Raw genomic sequence first — 20,898 nt, 5'->3', positions numbered from 1 at the left:
AAGTACTGGAAAGTTCTTAGAATTTCAAAGAAAAAAATCTTCATTGTAAAATGGACTTTAAGACTTTTCAACAACTTTTGTATAAAAAATGTCCTGGTCCAGATTTATTGTGCAAAAACAGTCACTCATTTTGTTGATCAAGTAATAAGGAAGTACATTCTTAACTTCACATATCTTGCCCCACAGGCTCTACGGCACTTGGATCATCTCCCTGCCATCCTCTTCTGGTGAAACAGCCGCAATGAATTGTCCTATTCTGCTGATTGGCTGAACACTCTCAACAGCAGGATGCGATGCTGGCTGGGGGACAGTGGGGCATCCTGACTGTGCAGGAATCAGGGGGCAGTATCCTCTGCAGGGTTCTTGCGCTTCAAGACTGTGATCCGTGGTGGTGGCCGGTAGGTGACCTGAGCTCTAATCCTTGCTGGGGGCTTCACCCTGCAGGCCCTACAAACTTCAGCATTAGCTGACAGTGCTGGCCAGAATGGGATGATTCAGAAGGAGTGTAATAAATAGTAGTAGTGGGGGGGGAGGGGCATTGCCCCCCAAATGAGGCATGAATCATCCCATTCCATGCTGGGGTGTAGGACGAATTGTCCTAGACCCTACTTTACCTTGTGTGTTCAACATTCTCTCCCTGTCTAACATTGACCCTTTGTGTTTCTGTACCTGTGTTCCCTCCATACCCAGCATATCAGTTCTGTGTGTCCATATCCCTCCCCGTGTTCAGTTTTTCCCCTCTCTCTGCCCTTTCTGCCCAGCTTAGTTCAGGATATCTCCCCCATCCAGCATTTTCCCTTCCTCTATGGGTCTAGCATCTCCCTACAGACCAACATCTTTTCCCTTCTCTCTCCTCCTACCCTTCCATTCCCTGCAATCTAGCATGTCTCTCTTATACTCACTCTCTCTCCCTCCCCTCCCACCATGGTCTGGTATATTCCCCTATGGCATCTATTCTGTTCTTCTCTCCCAACCTCAGCATATCAGGATTCAGCATATCTCTGTCCTCCTCACAACTACAGATCCAGAAGTTTTTCTGCCTCCTTGCCTGGGTCCAGCACTCCTCTCTCATAGTCCTTCTATCCTTCCCCCTCACCCACCCATGGATCCAGCATATCTCCCTGTCCTTAACAGGTGCAGTACCTCTTACTTCTGCCTCATCATGAGTAGGGTTGCCTTATGGCTCCAGAAAAAAAGAAGAAGACAGTTTGAGATATCTGAGTTATACTTCGATTGAAAGCACTGGAATTAAAACCCGGATGCCTCATTCCATTCTCCTTTTTCTGGAGCCATGTGGTAACTCTAATCATGAGTCCAGAATTCCTCTCTCTCTTCTTCCTTCCCTTCCCATATGTGGGTCCAGTATCACTCTTTCTCTCTTCCTCTCAGTGCAGCACCTCTCCCTTCTGTTCCCCTCTCAAGAGTCCACACCTCTCTATTCCTCAGCTATTCCCCTCTAGGTGCTTCAAACTTTGGTTCTTCACAGCAGCAGTAATGATAACATGCTGCCTGAGTCAGTGCTAGGAACTTTCTCTCTGCATGTTCAGCCCCCTCTGATGTAACTTCCTGTTTATGCATGAACAGCTTCCGGTCCCAGCTCAGGTAGTATTTTATTACCACTGCTGCTGTGAAGAGCCAAGGTTTGAAGAACCTGAAGGGAGTGGGGCTGAGTAGGGTTACCAGATTTGACTATTGTAAAATCTGGATCCATGGCCCCGCCTCCAGATACCCAGCCAGTTCCACCCAACCCCACCCCATTTCACTCAAGTCATGCCCCATTCTGCCCCAGCCTTGCCCCCCAGCCTCGCCCCTCAACCTGTTCTCGTGCTCGGAGCTTCGTTGAGGGCATCTGTGCTTGCGCAGGTGTGATGTGATGATATTACATGCACGTGCATGATGTCACCACGTTGCATCCGTGCAGGTGCAGATGTCCTTCCAATGCGGTCCTGAGCTGGAAACTTTCAAAAACTCGGACAAAATGCCTGGTTTTGAAAAGCTATCTGGACACCCAGACATGCCCTCTAAAAAGAGGACATGCCAGGGAAAATCCAAATGTCTGGTAACCCTAGGGATGAGGGAAGAAGAGAGAGGTATGAATCACTGTTCCTTCTGAATGGGAATCCTCCAACAGCATTGCTGCCAGGGGTCGGGGGAGGGGGGATTTTCAATTTTATGTTTTCCTTTCCCTAGAGATGGGCAGTTTTCATTGAATCCTGCAAAGTTTGCCTGTTACCCACTATTAAAAATATGATTGAGAAACTGTAACCCCTATTGGCAGCTTAGAGAAAACAGTGATGTTGACTCATGGCAGGGAGACAGAAAAGAGAGGCACTGCATCGATGGGGGTGGGGGGTGGTGGTAGACAGAGGGTGGGCAGCAGACAGTGCACCCTCTTATTGCCCAACCCTTGGTATGTCACTGCTTCTCCCACATTCTTGCCCATTGATACACCAAACTTCAAACCACTCACCACCATATTTAGACACCAATTTACATAATAGCATGTAACCAGAATATTGGTATATACACATATGCATGTTGCAATGACTATGTGATAAGGTCCTGGAACCAATAAGAACCGCTGCCACCCTGCTGTAATCAGGGCCCCAGCCAGCAATCCTGCAACACAGACTATGAGACTTGACCTCTAAGGAAAAACTCTGAGACAATCACTTGGTAATCCGAAACTATCCAATGATTGTTCACCCTTCAGTTACCTCTCCTCTGCATCCATATCTGAACTTTATCAATACATGGATTTGCCAGCAATAATGGGACACTGGGTTGCAGCAATAGCATTAATCTGCTAGAATAGGCTAATTTTACAGTATTAAGACAGTGAAATATTATGCAATTGTACACTTAAAGGAAGATGGAGTAGGAAGCGAGAGAATCTGGTTATGACTCAGGATGCCACAGTGTGTGCTGCAGATTAATAGGGTCTCTTTGGGTGGAACCTAGGCAAGCTGTGAAGGTCATGGGAAGGGAAGAAGGACAACAACTGCTAATGCACAAACAATACTGAGGGTGTGTTTTGGAATATGCATCATTCTATCCTTTAGGTGGCAAGAGTTCTCGGAAGCATCTGGCCATCTGTGGAGTTGAACATGAAGCTGGCATGGTTAAAGGTAAGAACTTTTTAAACGAGGTTACAGAAGGTATGCAATATCAGTTAAATGTTTTCCTACCTGAACAATTTTGTTGCAGTCTTCAACAGACCAGGCCCACCGACACGCAAGGTCACATTTTCAAGTGTTTTATTAAGAGGGTTGGTGAAGTCCACTAAAACAGTCATCTCTTGACCAACTCGTGCCTCTCCACGAACCTAAAGAATAAAAGAACTGAGTAAAGGATCACACTAGCAGGTCACAGATGGTCATTGGATGTTTTTTATATACTGTAATTTGCTTGAGTAAAAAAGGTAAACTGAGGCAATTGTTTTTCATTGCAGCGATAAAAAATATTAACAAGTACCCAATGAAGAAAACATTAGGAGGGTAATTTTATAAGGGGACATCTAATATTAAGTGAGACAGTAACCCCCAATTCTATAAATCTGCTTAAAGTTAGGCGCCTACGTTGGCATGCCCCGGGGGGGGGGTTCTCAAGGAGAAGGCATGTCAGAGAAATCTGGACTGGGAAGCTGCTATTTGGGGATGGGGGAGTCATTCTGGAATGGGGCAGATGTTCAAGGGGAGGGAGATGGATTGGCCAATGCTCTGGGGAGGGGGGCAGTCTCTAGAATGGCACTGATGCTTTTGGAGAAGTCGGAACTGGAAAGGGAAAAGGTTATAAATTTCCTTATGTGGGTCCAGGAATATATTTGACTGGGACCCATATATGTCTTTTGTGGGTCTTGGCTGAATGTTGGCTGAGACCTGCATAAGTCCCAATGGCCAGTCATGTCTGGATATTTAATGCTGGTGCCTTGATATGGGCCAGCACTGAATATCTAGGTCTAATGTAACCAGTGCTTAAAATTAAGCTGACCACCATCAACTGAATATTGACCAGGAAAAACAAAAACTAATCTTTTGGCTTCAGCCAAGTATTTGTTGTTAGAACTGTTACAAGATGTTTCTAGAAACCCCTGTAGTTTCCATCTTGAGAAGCTTGGTTTACACCAGAGGTGTCCAACCTTATGGCTTCCCTGGGCCGCATTGGCCGAAAAAAAAATTTCTGGGGCCGCACAAACATGCAAACGCTGCAGCAAGACAAAGGAGGGAGCCGGCAAGACGGTAAACACCCAGGGGCAGCAGAGGAAAACACTGCATCACCCTCGACTGGAGCTGCACAAAATACTTCACGGGGCCGCAGGTTGGACACCCCTGGTTTACACTATATATATGATGGAGCTGTCTATCTCACTTCTACAAATATGCACACTCCTAAAAAGTGTGCAGGCTTAGCATGAAGGGATGGCACTTTTGATTTAGCTCATGCCTTTTTCAGTTGCAGCTAAAGATGAGTTACATTCAGGTACAGTAGGCAAATTCCTATCATCAGAGGGCTTATAATCTTTTATCTGAATAATGGAGGGTTTAGTGACTTGGCGAAGATTTCAAGGAGCTATAATGGGATTTGAACTGGAGTTCCCTGCTTCTCAGCCCACTCCTCTAACCATTCTGCTACTCCTCAACTAGACTTAGCTTGATGCTACACTATGAAAAAATAAGTATTAGGTGAAAATAAATGCGAACAGAAGCAACCAAAGAGTTGACCCGTCAAATCCACAGAAAGATGAAAATCCAAAACAAAAGAGGCTGTGGAGATGGATTTTACTGATGTCGACTTTATTTGAAGCAATAGTTCACAACTTAAAACACTGAAGATCATCCACAATTTTAAACTTTGAAGAAGACCCAACACGGTCCGTGTTTCGACCTAAGTGTCTTCCTCAGGGATCTCAGACTGGTCTTTGTGGCTATATTGACCTACGCCTAGGCGTAGTAATGCTAAAGGAAAAGCAAATATCTATGCCTGGGCGTAGGTCAATATATCCATAATCTTCTTGCAGAGACCAGTCTGGGATACCTGTGGAAGACACTTAGGTCGAAACACAGACCGTGTTGGGTCCTCTTCAATGTCTCAAATTGTAGATGATTGTCAGTGTTTTAAGTTGTGAACGATTGCTTCAAATAAAGTCGACATCAGTAACATCCATCTCCATAGCCTCTTCTGTGCTGAAAATAAATGTAGCATCCCCTAATAATCCACATGCAGTAAACACATTACCATGCTATAACTGTGAAGAACGCCAGAAAAAATAGTTTCAACTTCTATTTGTGATTGTACCAACAACTGATTAACTGACAAAATGTGTATGCATCCTGGAGCAGCATCAGCGTAGAGAGGGTTTGGCTACTTGGTTCATGTAGTTGAAAATTACCTTGATGTGGAGTTGAGGGACCTGCAGCACCACACTCTTTTGTTGGGCAAGGATCTTTTTGTTTTCATTGATGCGAGCCGTGACAAAGAAATGCAAAGAAGCCTGCTCTACCAATTGACTCATATATTCTCGTGCTCTAATTAGTACCTCTACTGGTGTATCTGTGAGAAAACCAACACCAAAAGTAAACATTAGACTACTGAAGTTTACAAATGATGACAAATTCAGGCCTTATTATTAACCCAACAATCTTATCAAAATATATTTAGCTTGTTACCTGCAAGAGAATCTTTTTGACTACTGTAAAATCAGCTACTGTACAATGCTACCAGACTATCATATTTTGACCTAAAGCTCCATGATATATAAGAATCAGGTGAAAACTTGGCTCTTTTCCCAGGCTTTGAATGGAAGAAGCAACTAATTTGCCGAAACATGGCAAAGCCAAGTCTTTTTTTAAGAAACGGATTTCTATCTGCCTTGGAATTTTTGTTTTGTTGGCCCTCACTTCTATTCCTTGATGTTGCTCATCCATGAGGAGCTTTTGCTCATTTACTCCTGTCATAAAATTACCCCCTCAAAGTCCACTTAACCATGGTTAAAACACATCCACTTCAAATTTGTAAATGTTGCTTGCACACATGTATACGTGTTGCAGGAGGAACATTCTAAGTCCCGCTACAAAAATGCAACTCAGTCATAATGAATTAGAATTAGAAGCCCCTCATAAAATGGAGAGAGTCTAGTAAAGATTAGTTGGAGGTGGAGAGGGCACCTGCTCAAGGGCCAACAAAGACCTTGGTCCTCTATTTCAGAGACTAGGCAGAGGAAAGAAGAAAAAGGGAAAAGTCACAATTGGTGCCTGTTTCCCAAGGAGAGGAGGGGCTTGAGCTGCAACCTAAAGCTTAATCTCAGGGGCACTGTGTGCCAGAAAGAGGAGCGCTGTGTAGGAGAACATAGGAGAGATCCTAACAAAGAAACTGCTCAAGAGTTCCATATTCTAAAGGGGTGGAAAAGAATGGAGCCAAGGAGTGGAGATGGTTCAAGTGATGACCTGATGTGAAAGGATATAGAACTAGGGTTACCAGACGTCCAGGAAAACCTGGATATGACCTCTTTTTAGAGGACTGCCTAAGTGCCCATAGGGATTTTCCCAATCCCGGCAGTATGTCTGAGTTTTGGAAGTCCCAGAGCTCAAGGCCACATCTGGAGGCCCTCTGCGCATGCATGAACATCGACACAATGATGTCAATGTGACCACTTCGCTATTTGTCCAGCACCTTTCATTGTAAACTGCCTCAAAACATCATGGCTTATATTCGATAACTTTATATTGTAACCACTTCGCTGATTGTCCAGCATATCTTGTTGTAAACCGCCTCAAACTATCATGGCTTTGGCAGTATATAAGAATAAAATTATTATTATTATATGTGCGTGCACATCACATCAACATTTGTGCATGTGCAGAAGCCCTCTAGACTTCAGGGAAGGAGACAGGAGGGTTCAGATAGGGTGGGGCTGTTCTACAATATACCGATACTTTTTTTGAAATCCTTTTACATTTGGAAACAAAATGTTTTCTTTTCCTTTCTTCTTTTTCCATACTGGAAAACAGGTTCTTTACAGATTCTGTTGGGTGGGGAACAAACAAAATAAGATAATAATAACATGGTCATTATTTTTGCATTATGAGCCTTTCCCTTGGTAGGCTTATCATTTAAAGGCTTTGCATGTTGAGTCATATTAGTTGCCTAATCACCTCAAAAATTAGGATTGCTCTAAGAATAATATACCTTGAATATCAAAACAGCTTGAAATGTTCATAACCAAGAAAACAACCAGCAAATGATCATAAACAAAGTTGTTTGGAAACCCCTTTATTAATTTTTAATTTATTTTCAGTCGGAAAGGGGGAAGACCTGGAGGCAGAATGGGGTGGGGCTGGGGACAGAATGGGGTAGGGCCAGGCGCCCTCTTTTTTTAAAGAGGAAATCTGGCAACCCTATATAGAATCCCAGCCCTGTGAAGGTGGGTGACAGGCCTACATATGGGTAAAATCTGGGCAGAGTGTGGCTGGAGCTCACAGGATACTTTATTTTATGCGTTTTGTTTTTTAAATCAATTTATGTATGAGCATTACCAGCATTATGGCTGGTCACACCTAAAACATACCTACATATTTGCCCTGTTATGTTAATATTCTAAAAAGGAAAGTAGGTGCCTACTTTCATTTATGAATAGGGCCCAAATAAGTGCCTAAAAGACATTTCCTTTTATAGAATAACCCTCTAAGGAGGAGCCAATTCTGCAACTGAGCACCTACATTTATGCACCCTGAGGACGTGCAGTAGGAGCTATTCTATAAAGGAACTTGGGCATACAGATTTCATTCTAGAATACTAATGGAATCTAATACATTACTTCAAGCCTAGATTCACTAATGTAAAATCCTCTTGCTGTGAGCCACACTGATTCCATGTTGAGATTTGTGGGAAGAAGTTGTATTTTATCTAATATTTATACAGCCACAGCTATACCAGCTGTAGACCTGGCATAACTGTGAGTGCATATACTTGGCAGGTATGAGTTCATGTATGTACTTCCTTGTAAATATGCACTCGGTAAATATGCAGAAGAAGGCTTATGCAACCAACTAGCAATTTTGTGGGTAAGTGGGCGGCGGAGGACTTAAGTTACAGAATTGCTGTTCATGTGGGGAGGACGTCATTTGCCAGAGAGTGGAATGGGAACAAAAAGTGTGAGGAGCAGAGGAGACTGGCTGGGTTTATCTCAGGTGTAAAACTGGGACTCAAGAGTTCCCAACAACTGAAAGGCATTGGGAAGAGAAGACAGATCAAGAAGGATGCAGGGCTCTTCGAGAGGTGAAAAGGAGTGATGGCATACATTGAGACAGACCACCTAATACTGGAACTGTGAGAAAGTCTGACATCTTCAGTCAACAATTTACTTCAGTCTTATGGGTTATAGAGGCAATTCTTTAATGGCTTCTTCCATTTAAGCATGCCAAGGATGCGACGTAGGAGCCTATGCGATAACAGAACCCAGGTGCCCAGGTTCTGTTATGGAAAACTAATGTAACCCAGTGTTAGGTTAGTAGTGGCACACCTAACATTTAGGTCCCCACAGTTATCACTTTCCAGCCATAGACCTGGCCAAATGTGGCTGCCTAATGCAGTAGGGATTAATGTAACTTTACAGTAGGGACTAAATCCAGTAAATGGGTGCAAAAAAAAAAAAAGCACTGAGCGCAATTCTATAAACGGAGTCCGAGTTGGATGCTGTTTATAGAACAGTGTATAGCACCAGGATCTGTGCCCAGCTTTGGGTATGGGGATTTACCCCAACTGGAAATGCTCATATATACATTAAATACAGATCCCCAAAGTATAATAGTGCGTACAATAGGAGCCAACTTTTCAAAATTATTGGGGTGCTAAACCTGATGGAAACTACCTGTCCTTGGACACAGTCAAGGACTTTATAGATAAGACTACTTCTTCCATATAATCTCTCAAGAACATTATGCTCTAGCCATCAAAACCTTCTTACTGTTCCTTCTGTCTGTCATATTATTAATGACGCCACTCCCAAATCTGTTTTTTTGGCTACAGCTCCTGCTTTATGGAATGCCATGCCTTCTCACCTTCATCATGAATCTTCTTTGGATAGGTTTAAATCTAATCTTACAACCTTTTTGTTCAAAGACACGTGCAATATGTAAGAAATAGAGGCTTCCTTTGCCAACATACAGTTTCTACCACCATTATAAAAACAGTATTATTTTAACCAAAATCTGACAAAGATAATTTTAAATCTCCCCTCCTTTTGTGTTTAACCTTGTTATTCTTTACTATTAATATACTGTATTTCTTTCTCAAAGCCCTTATGTATCTTGTTAATTGTCTATTCAGATATCCTTATATTTGAATTTTTGATCTGTTTATTTATTTTCATATAAACTGCTCAGACATTTGATGACTGGTATATCAAAATTTAAATAAACTTTGAAACTTGTTCAATATTAGGGGTGCTCAAGCACCCACAGCACCCATAGAGCTGGCTCCTAAGGCGCATGCATCTTTAGTGAGAGCCCCTGACCCCCCCCCATGCTCCTCCCATAGCTATGCCCTCTTTTCTAAAACTTGCACATGCAGCTTTCCAGGCTAAACATAAAGTTGGATGGGCAAGTTTAGAAACTGGGGAATTGTGTGTACTTGCCTCTAGAGCAGGGTTGTCCAACGTCAGTCCTCAAAGGCTGTAGTCAAGTCGGGTTTTCAGGATTTCTCCAATGAATTTGCATGAGATCTATTTGCATATGCTACTTCTATTGTATGCAAACAGATCTCATGCATATTAATTTAGGAAATCCCGAAAACCCGGTCTGACAAGGGCTGGGGTTGGATGCCCCTGCCCTAGAACCACCCTTAGTCTCACCATTTGAGGTGTCAGTTATATAAGCATCTCTTTTAAAACCGCTACTCATATGTTCATACAAATCTGTATGTGTAAATGGCTATTTTTTAAAAACACCTGTAACCTTCCAAAATTGCTTTCATATTATCTACTTCCTTCTGTTGATTTGTTTGTGTTAGGCATGCAATGGATTCACTGGGTGGGCATGAGTTAGGAATAAAAGAAAATTGTGGTAAGCAAGGAGGAAACGTTTTCGCATCTTACAGCCATTGGGTTCCAGCGCTACTGCAAGAGCCTTATTCTTGAACTCGGTTTTCATGACCCCTGTGTAGAACACAATGTGTCCGACAAGGTACGCCGTCATAGTGTAGCGCTTTGAGCTGCTGTTTCTGAATGTGATTATGACTTTGAAGTCGCTGCCAAGTATTGCATTGTCCACGCGGAAGTCCATGTTGACATCGGCATCTGGCTGTACATCCTGTCCTGCCTCCTTTTTAAGACCATACATTAGCGCTGTCTCAAGGGCCAGCCTTTCTTCTTCTGTGCCTGTTAGAGAATGGGGTGAGAACAAACAAAAAGAATGCTTTGGTAATAATCAGTCTTCCAAGTGTGAGCTGACATAAGAATTTAAATTCTTTCTCTTTTTTACCAAGTCACTCAGTGGTATAAATTAATATCTGGATTTTTGAAAAAGAAACCAAAAACTGGTCTTTTGGAGCATTGAGATAAAGCATCAGATTACTGCGTCTCAATGGTCACGAATCTGGACTTGGAGGATGAGATGCACGGTGTCAGTAGGTTTTTCTTGTTACATGGAGCATTTTGGACTCCGGTTAGATTACAGAAATTAGATAGTTCCAAGTTTAATAGATGCTGGCACTGTCATCTTGAACCTGGGACATTAGATCATCTATTATATTATTGTCCTTTGATACTTCAATTTTGGAGATCCATTTGGGATCAGGTGAACAGAGTACTGGAAAACCCAGTGGCAAGGATTATTAAAAATCATGGACAGACATACTTGACACAGAAGGGAAAAACGATGAGGATGCATAGAAACATGATAGCAGATAAAGGCCAAATGGCCCATCCAGTCTGCCCATCTGCAGTAACCATTATCTCTTCCTCTCTCTAAGAAATCCCACATGATTGGTCCAAGCCAGGCTGGAAGACTTGAACATTGAGGCCAAAAGAATTGCCAGAATAGATTCTCTCTCCCACATGATGGGCTAGAGACTCCGTTCTGTAAATTCAAATAACAGACACGAGGAAAAGCCATGTAATAAGCAATTAGATTTTATTAACAGTGCTCCTATTGTCTGGGAAGAGCAAGTCATCACAATTTCAGTGCTCTGGGTTTTCCAGACACTGTGCTATTTGGCACTTTAATGAGAGCTAAAAGTCAAATATCATCTCACAATAACAAACTCCTCTTTATTATGACAGGGGTTGCCATACAGCTTATTTTAAAGAATTAGAAAAACTGGGATCGTTTAAACTATACCTTTTGGTGGGAGTCTCTGTGTCACGTCTTTAAAATGGAACAAATAATTGCTATACAACAAGGAAATTATAAGAAGTTTCTGGATATTTGGGAGCCATTGACAAAATATTGCAAAGAGTGATTATTGGTTTTGCCCCTTGATCATGCACGTCCAGGGTGGGTGGGGATGGAAAATATTTTTAATCTTTAATTTGAGTGCAATTTTTGAATATGAAGATGGGGGGTGATATATATATTTGTCATAGATTAGAATTTTGATTGAACGTAAATGCCATTATAGAATAATAAAGATATTAAAGATATATATATATATATATATATATAAAATATATATATATATATATATATATATATATATATATATATATAAAAGAAATTCTTTGTCTTTTAGTTTGTGCATCTTTTAAGTCCTCCTTGGTTTAGTTTACATTGAAAGCGTAGAGGTACACAGGAGTAAAATGAACTCAGTATACAATGTGTGGATAGATGCTGCACAGAAAAATAGTGGAAGAACTAAAGTGAAGTGACCTAGAGAAAAGGGCAGAGCATGGGAAAGAAACAGGAGGCACAGCAGAAATGTGAACCAGAAAGCACCGATATTCAATTGCAGCCCTGGGTAGGGATACTATATTTGTGAAGACAAAAAATAGGACACGTGGCCCCGCCCCTGGCCCCAGCCTAGGCGGTTGCCTGCTGTGTGCAGTCAGAGCCGTAGCAAGCTACAATGGCGGATTCCTTTCATGTGTTGCACCCATGATATATCAGACTTTCAGTTGTGAGTTTTGTACTTTATTCAAAAATAAAAATATAATTTTGTTTTCTACCTTTGTTTTCTAGCCGTTTAATTTTTTTAATCATGTTCGTCCCCAATTTCTGGTTTCTGCTTTCCTCTGTCTTCTCTTAACTCTCATGCCAGGGTTTTATATCCATTTGTCATTTTTCTTTCTCCTCCTGTTTTCTTTATCTCCTCCACTACATCCATCTCTAACATTGTTTTGTTTTTTTGTCTCAGCATTTTTAATTTTTCTCCCTCTTCATTCATTCTTACTTTATAGTCTTCAATTTCCCTCTTTTTATAGCTATAGCTTTCTATAGCTACCTATAGCTTTCTATCTCTTTTCTCTCACACTACACCTCTCATTTCCCTTCCTCTTATTCCCCAGTCTTTCACTAACTCTATCCTCTACCCCCCTTCACTAACTCTATCTTCACTAACTCTATCCTCTACCCCAGTCTTTCACTAACTCCTGTCCAAACATGTTCTTCTCTTTTCCCCAATGCCATTCAGTGTGTCGCCCCTCTCTCTTGCGCCTTTCCTGACTTTCAACCAGTGTCTCCCCGCTATCTCTCCCCACCCTTTTATCCAGCATCTCTCTTTGCCTTTACCATCCAGTATGTCTATATTTTCTGTCCTCATCCTTCCATCCACCATCTCCCCTCACTTGCCATCCTTCATTTATCACAATAATGATCTGCCTGAAAAATATTCAGTGCTCCACATTTCATTGATAAAAAAAAGAAACACACATTATCGCGTCACATCCACTCATGCTTGGAGATGCGACTCTGAGCTCGGGACCTTCCAAAACCCGGACAAACTGCCATGTTTTGGAATTCCATTCGGACAGTCCTGGACATCTGGTAACCCTACCCATATTAGCTCTTAATGTGGCACATATTCCCCTCAATCTCTGCACTGGATGATTTATTTGAGAAATTAAAAATTGTGAGGAAGATGGTCTCTGGGATTTCAGGAGTCACTATTCAAAGGGCTTTATCTGGAAGAAGAGAGAGAGAGAGAGAGAAAGAAAGAAAGAAAGAAAGAACCACAGGAGAGAGAGGTTGGAAGGAGAGAGAGAGAAGCACTAAAAGAGTACAGCAGATGGGGTCATATGTCCTCTTTTTTGTCTTCACAAATGTGGTAACCCTATTCAAGTGTAACACTTCCATGGTATTCTCAAATCCAATACTCTGTCCTATTCTGTAGTATACCCTGCTGGTAATAACATTTCTAATGCTTTGTATAGTTGGGCTTCCCAAAACATATCCTGGGGACCTTGCAGTCAAATGGGTTTTTAGAATATTCACAATGAATATGCATGAGATAAATTTGCATGTCCTGGGTCTTCAGTGCAGTCCTTTTAATACTCCAATCAAAGCGTAAGTCCCCTTCCTTTACCTAAATTTTTTGGGTGCCCCTGAAGAAAAACACACTTGGATTCATACTTCATTTTGTCATATATACAGTTTAAATTTGTGTGGGCTATTTAAATTGGAGAGCAGAGATTTACCTCCCCTTTTACTAAACTACAATAGCGGTTATTAGTATAGGGAGATGCGCAGAATGCTCCGCGCCGCTCCTGACGCTCATAGGAACTCTATGAGCGTCGGAAACAGCGCGGAACATTCAACGCGGCTCTTAATAACCACTATCGTAGTTTAGTAAAGGGGGGGGGTTAATTCTGTGCATGCAAAACTGGGACAGTATTTTATAAAAGGCTTCCTGAAAACAGAGTCTTTTATAAAATATGTACAGCATCATAGAAAATGTGTGTCTATTTGGCAGCAGCCACATGAGAAGCCACTTTAGAAAGTTCAAAGTCAAAAAATGAGTGTCATGTCTGTGACAATTTGCTATGTACACATAAATGTGTCACCACTTACATATATGTTTTGTAAAACTGCACTTCTGAGGAGATCTAATTAGAGCCAGGCTCCGAAACATGCATTTTTATTTATTTATTTATTTATTTTTCATTGTGAGGTGATTTTGACTTCCAGAGTTGTATTTACACTTCTCCCCTCAATCACTTTTCCAAGACCTAGGTCAAAACATGCATTTACTGAGGCTTATATGTGACTTGTAAATCCCAAAGGGGAACTTTTTTTAAAGTATACTTGTCAATGCAAAATGCAGAATACACCACACCTGGAACACAAATCTGTTCACGCCTGTTTGAAAGTTGTGACTTATCTATGTATTCCTATTTACATGTGTAAATCAGTTTTTACATACCTTCTAAATTTACCTCCATAGCATACAATATTACCTTCTGAGAACTTGTACTGGTCAGTAATGTCCTGGATGCCTTTGCCGCCAATTTCCTTAGTAATAATTTTTTTTCCAACATGGGTTTTGTCAACATATTCAACCTCCTTAGTTCCATCCTTCAATACTTTATGGTAAACAACATCACAGTTAACCTTAAAAAAATTAAAGGAAAAATCCCTGAATACAACACAAGACTAAGGTAAAATGGGGGGAAAAAAAGTATCAATCAATCAATCTATATCTATCTATCTATCTATCTATCTATCTATCTATCTATCTATCTATCTATCTATCTATTTCTTGCTTTTACAAGTGCAACTCTGACTGGGCTATGAAAAAGGCAGCAAAATTCCTGAAATGCAATCAGAGGAACAGTGTTGTATAAATATGAAAGCAAAAGAAGCAGCCCGTGTTTAAAGTTGATAGAAAAAATATTCTCCCTAATATTCAATCCCCAGCAGTCAGGACCGGATTCCATAAATGGCACCTAATGGCACTTATATTGTAGGTATAATAATTAACACTTTCAATTTCAATTAATGCTGGAATGTCCAATGATATAATGTGAGAACAGCATAGGCTATTAAACTGATTCAAAATGAAGGAAAGGCCCTCCCACATCCACCGAAGTGGTTTGCTAAAAGTGGTTGAGCGGTCACCTCATCGGCAAAAAAAACCTTCAGTGAAGATAAAAGCTTTATGCTGTGCTTTGCTAGTGAAAACAAAAGATAGAAGAAAAACTTTTCCACTTATCTTCTGCTGATCGGTACACCAACGGTGGCCAGCGTTTCACAAATCTGCTGCCTCAGGGTGTAACACGACCGATCAGACTTTAAAGTGGGACGTCAAGCATGTCTCAAGTTTCAAGTTTTATTAAGATTTGTTATCTACGCAATATCATATTTCAATGCGTATAACATTTTAAAAGGGGAGGACAAAACAAAACATTGAATACAAATTATATACGTTCTAATACATAACTAGTACAGAAGGCTAGGGGGATGAACTACAATCTTTAGAGAAAGAAAAGAAACATTTAGGAAAGAACACATTTGGTCTCCTGCATTTATATTGTAGGTGCCACTCGGCGTGGTAGTCAATTTATAGAATCCTATCTAGCTGCACCTAGGTGTGCTTAGGTGTAGCTGGCCAACCTGGAGGAAGACGCCAGTATCTTAGGCCAGGTTTTTCTTGTTCTAATGTACTGGTGCCTAACTTGGACGCTTAGCGATGCCTAAGTCAACTACACCTACTTTTCAGGTAGGTGTCGTTACGCATCGGAGGGCGCCTCCACTTAGGTACTGCTAGGCATCCTATAAGTCCAGCACTGAACTCTTAATTGCTATTTTTAATTGTTTTTTATTGGCTATAATCTGGTGTGGCCAATTACCACGCCAATTAAAAAAAATTTGAGCATGGATTCTGAAGTTAGGTATCAATAGATGTCCTCGATTAGAGTGCCAAGTGGTGCCAATGTAGGTGCCATATACAGAATCTGATCCTTCGTATTTTTTTCAAACACTGACTACCATGGGATTTTAATACACTGATGTTTAGCATCAGGGTTCAGATACCAGCCAGTACTGCATATCCAGGTTTAATTTGGCCGCTGGCATTTGCATGAACATTGTGGTACGCAGCCTATGCCTGCTAGGCGTGTCCCTAGAACTGAGTCTAGTTTAAAGGCAAACCCTTCTCCCATTGATTCCAGTAAATCTCTTATTGATACTCCTGATGCTGTTTCTTCCTTAGACTCTAGAGGGAGGCAGAGAGCACGAGTGCAGAGCGCCCATCCCCCTCTCACCTCTAAGGTTGCTGATAGGAAATCCTTTCCACCTGAGGGTTGGGGGCGGGGCTGCAAACTAGTTGCTCAGAGAGGAATGCTCCTGAAGAGTCAGTTAAGAGGAGGAGAGGCACAGGACAGGCAGCAGAGTTCAGGGCTGGGAGATCCTGATAGTGGTTCACCACTAGAATGTATGGAGCTGGTGGAAGCCGGAGAAGAATCATCTATCAAGGAGAATGAAGAACCCCAAGCCATGGAAATTGACCTGGATCCATCTGCTGCTCCAGTGAGTGAGATTCTTCCAATGGAAGTTTGCTTCATGGAAGGCAGGCCGTTCGGGGAATAAAAGTGAGTAGCTGTGACCTTAGTGTATGAAGGCCTTCCAAGGTTATGTTATGCCCTGTAGGAGCTTTAGAAACTCAGAGCTCCAGAAGATTTAAAAGACTTATGTGAAGGTGGTTTTTTTTTTTGTTTCTCTTTCAAGAGAAAAAGGACTTTATCCAGCCCAGGTAGTGGGGTTTGCCTCACGTAATTTAGTGGTGGGATTGTGGGCCTTTTTGGCAGTATATCACCACGTGAAGTGCACTGCCTGCCCAGTATTCAAGCTGCTGGGGTAGTCACAGCAGTAGCTCTGACTAGTGCTGCAATAGTCAAGTTTAAAGATTGTTGGTGTTTGGAATGTTTTTGTTTTTTCATTGCATGGAAATAAGTATGGGCTGAAGCCAATAGCCTGAGCTTTGGAAAGACTTGAACTTTTGAACATTTCCACTTTGGGACAGTTTGCTGTTTTGTGGTTTTCTTTTTACTGTTGTTTTGGGACTATTTGCTAAACTCAGAAACATCCTGACAAAGCTTTATGTTTAATACCAATGAAAGAATAAATCCTGAGTTTGATTTAAGCAACTACACTTCCCTGGTGTGGCAGTATTTTTCTTCCACTAATTTTCCTTGTGCAGCCCACTGCGGCTCACAAGAGCACAACTCCCTTGTCCCAGCCGCTCAGGGTCCCTTGTCCTGAGCCGGTTGGTTACAACATAAGAAACACGGCCTATGTCTGTCTCAACAGCAGACTATGGACTTTTCCCTCCGGAACTTGTCCAAATCTTTTTTAAAAACAAATACATTAACCAGTAGAGGGGGTGGGAGAGATGTACCATGGGTCTCTCTTTTTCTCTCTCTTTCCCCACTCCCTTTGCAGCAAGGGAGGAAATGAGAGAAAGACAGATGGACAGTGAGAGAGAGAGAGAGGGAGACATGTTGCCAATGAGGGTGGAGGAGAGAGGAAGAAAAGTTGGACTCATGGAGGGACAGAGAGAGATGTTGGTTGGGGAAGGGAATGAGGTCCGTAGGAGAGGAAGTGTGCAGGAGGCAGAAAGAAAGAAATATTGGATGTACAGTCAGAAGGAAGTGCAACCAGATACTCATGAAATCATCAGACAACAAAGGTAGGAAATATGATTTTATTTTCAATTTAGTGATCAAAACGTGTCAGTTCTGAGAATTTATATTTGCTATCTATATTTTGCACTATATTTGTCTATTTTTCTATAGTTGTTACTGAGGTGACCTTGCATATTTTAAAGTCATCTGCCTTGACCTCTTTGAAAAGAAAACGAATATAAATGATAATGAACATTTTCTCTGTGTAGAGTGCTTTGTGGTTTTTTTTTTAAATTTTGCGGTTATCATTACTGTATGTATTGTGGCAGGGAGCCTGGGCAGAGTGATAGAGATCCTGTGCCAAGCACCCGGTAAGTCCCTAGTCCCTCCATCAAACCTAGCTTTAAACCAGAAACCTGCTGTACAGAAAACTACACATCCCAAGAGCCTCTAGTTTTCCCTGTGCCAGGAAGAAAGAGCAGGGAGGAACTCTTGTTTGAGAGGGATGGTGCCTTTAAGAATTCTCCTGTGTTAGCAAAGGGGATGGGGCATGTTAAGGCAAGCCTTTTGAATCCCGATAAGGAGAACTGTGAGAGGGGAGCCAAGGGGGAACATCTGAAAGAAAAGCCAAGCCAACGAGGCAAGGAGGAAAATAGTCCTCATGCTTTCCAAGTACCCCCCAGCTGGGAGACTGGGAAATGGAAGAGGCTAGCTCAGAGGCTGGGAGCCCTGAGGAAGAAATTCCCATAGAGGATTCCATGCAGTGGGATAGCAGCTCACCTTCAGAGCTGGCAGCTGAGGATCCCATGGAAATGTAGCTTGCACTACAGGTGGGAGAGTTCTGGCATTCAAGGTTATATTTTTGCCTTTTGTTTCTTTCTATGTTTCCTCTGCGGGGAAAGTGTATGACCTAAAAAGGGGTTACAAAACCCAGACTGGACTTTTTAAACTAAGAGCCCTGTGGAAAAGGAGACCCCCTGGGGAGGGCTCTGGGGAAAGAAAAAAGTCTTTTTCTTTTGCTATTTGTTTTCTAAGGTTGAGAACTGTTTACCTCAATATTGCCTGATGAATTGTTTAGAAAAGACTGTAGCCCTGAGACCTCCAGGATTGGAGGGAAAGTTTATTAACTCAGCCTAACGTTTTCTTCTGGGAGAAACAGCCTGGCCAGTTGAACTAGGGTGGGGCTGCTCTTCCAGCACAGCTCTAAGGACAAACGAAGTTTTGAAGTTGAAAGTTATTTTTGTTCTTGTTCTAATTTGGTGAAGTATTTGTATTTTTCCTCTAACTCTACTTTTCACTTCTCTATTACCCTCCAGGTACTTTAGTTAGATTGTGAGCCTTTGGGACAGTAAGGGAATTTTTCAAGTACCTTTCTTATTTCTAATCTTAATGTATATTTTCTGTAAACCGCTTAGAACCTAACGGATGTAGCGGTATATAAGAAATAAATTACATTACATTACAAAAAAAAAAAAGTTATAAAAAGTGCCACAGCTTTAAATATTGGGGTTTTGTTTACACAAGTTTAAGGACTAGATTTAACCCGGAGGCATCAACTGTTTTGTTCAATTGCTCAATTATGCCATCTGACCTGACTATGAATACAATTATCATTATCAATTAAATCCAGCACTGGCTGTGTTTTGGGAAAACTCAGTGTGGCTTATTTCTTTCTGGTGCTAAGTGGAAAAGCTTGGTTGGAGTACACCAGTGGGCCTGGGAGCCACTGGCAGGATCCGGGTCACAAATAATCTGTATTCCTTGTAGCACGGGGCCCCGGGTAGGTCACACCGGCCTAGCCCAAGCGCCCCTGCCACAGTATTAATAAGATTATATTGTGTGTATATGAAAAATGAATTGAAAATATTGCATTACAGTTATTCTATTTTTATGGGGGTGGGTCAGGGGCGGAGATTGGGCAGGCCTGGGGCAGAGCTTGGGTGGGTCTGGGGCAGAGCTTAGACGGGGTACTCGGCTGATATTTGTTAGACTTAGGGGGTACTTGGCTTGAAGAAGTTGAGAAACACTGGTCTAATTCATTGAGACATCATATTTAAGTTTCTTTGTATGTTTTTCTGTAAATATGCCCATTTTGATAAGCATTTTTGTATTTGTTAATGAATATATCAACACAATTGGCTTGTTTGTTTCTTTTTATTAATACTGCCTGAGAATCTGGAAAATCCAAAAATACAGATTGACTGAATCCTTGAGCAGTCTAGGTTTTTGGACTTGTACTGTACTGAGACAGTTGGTCTCGACAGTATTATCAGGATAATACAACTGATGGTATTTATCCAGCCATTCCTACCTGGATAAATCCTCCTTTTGTTTCAGTGTTGACAGGGAAGTTGTATGTTTTATTTCATATAGTACAGGCCTTGCACATTTCCTTCTTGTAAAGCTGCCTCATACTTTATATCCATTTTCCCCAAATTGGAAACTATTTCTTGATAACAGTACCGTTAATACTAGCTCTTTTAGACTTCAAATATCACTTACCACATTGCTAAAAAACGTTGCTATTTTGGTAAGCCAGCTGTTTTAGGTTAAGGACTGTAATTCCCTGACAGAGTGTTGATAATGTAGTTATGTGTATAAACTGGAGTGAATAAGCACTGAATTTATCATTCTATCAGCAACTACCACACATCAAATAGCTACAGCTAAAATTATTTTTCGTGTTATCTGTCACAAATTAGCAAATTTAAGTTCACGGAAGCTGAGACCTGAGGAACTAAATGTGTATACCCCCAGGAGAGAGGAAAGAAATGGAGGAGATGAATGAGACATTTAAGGATGTTGAAGAGTTATAAATAATGAAAATGCAGCCCATTTTTTTCAGTGAAAAGGAAATTCTAGAAGAGGACATGATATAAAGCTCATAGGGGAGAACATGAAAAAATATTGTATTTCTTCCTAGACTGGGTGATAAGATACATAGGGACATTGGATCATCTGTTGTTCTATTGTCCTTTGATACTCAGTTTTTGGAGGTCAATATGGGGACAGATTAACTTTATACTGGAATCAGCAATCCCTTTGACGTATATGTGGAATTTTGCTGCACGTCAAGCCTCCTATGGATCGCTACAAAGGTAGGCTTTTCCTAATTATGACAGGGATAGGTATGCAGGTGATAACCCACAATTGGAAGAATTGTGATCGGCTCAACTTTCCGTTTTGGTGGGCCAGTTTATGTTTAGGGTACAAAAATGAATGCAGATATACTGGGGCATAGCACAGTATTTAATTTGATCTGGGGCCCGTTGACATCCTTTATTAATTCAACATTGTTTCTTGGTTTTCAAATCTTTTCTTTATTTTTATACATGTCCAGGATGGGGTGG

General features: G+C 41.4%; 1 protein-coding gene across 1 annotated transcript in view; it reads right to left on the bottom strand.

The window, feature by feature from the left end:
• F13A1 (coagulation factor XIII A chain) overlaps positions 1-20,898 on the bottom strand; it is a 178,063-nt gene that overhangs the window by 13,972 nt on the left and 143,193 nt on the right. Inside the window, exons 11-14 of the mRNA XM_033935263.1 lie at positions 14,384-14,537; positions 10,091-10,372; positions 5,390-5,550; positions 3,189-3,325 (exon numbers count right to left, since the gene is read on the bottom strand). Of these exons, the coding sequence (XP_033791154.1) occupies positions 3,189-3,325; positions 5,390-5,550; positions 10,091-10,372; positions 14,384-14,537 (734 nt within the window). The remainder of the gene's footprint in view (positions 1-3,188; positions 3,326-5,389; positions 5,551-10,090; positions 10,373-14,383; positions 14,538-20,898) is intronic.

The sequence above is a fragment of the Geotrypetes seraphini genome, chromosome 2, assembly GCF_902459505.1.
Source record: "Geotrypetes seraphini chromosome 2, aGeoSer1.1, whole genome shotgun sequence".
Lineage (NCBI taxonomy): Eukaryota > Metazoa > Chordata > Amphibia > Gymnophiona > Dermophiidae > Geotrypetes > Geotrypetes seraphini.
The sequence above is the reverse complement of the archived record's forward strand: the minus strand, read 5'-3'. Positions and strand labels throughout refer to the sequence as shown.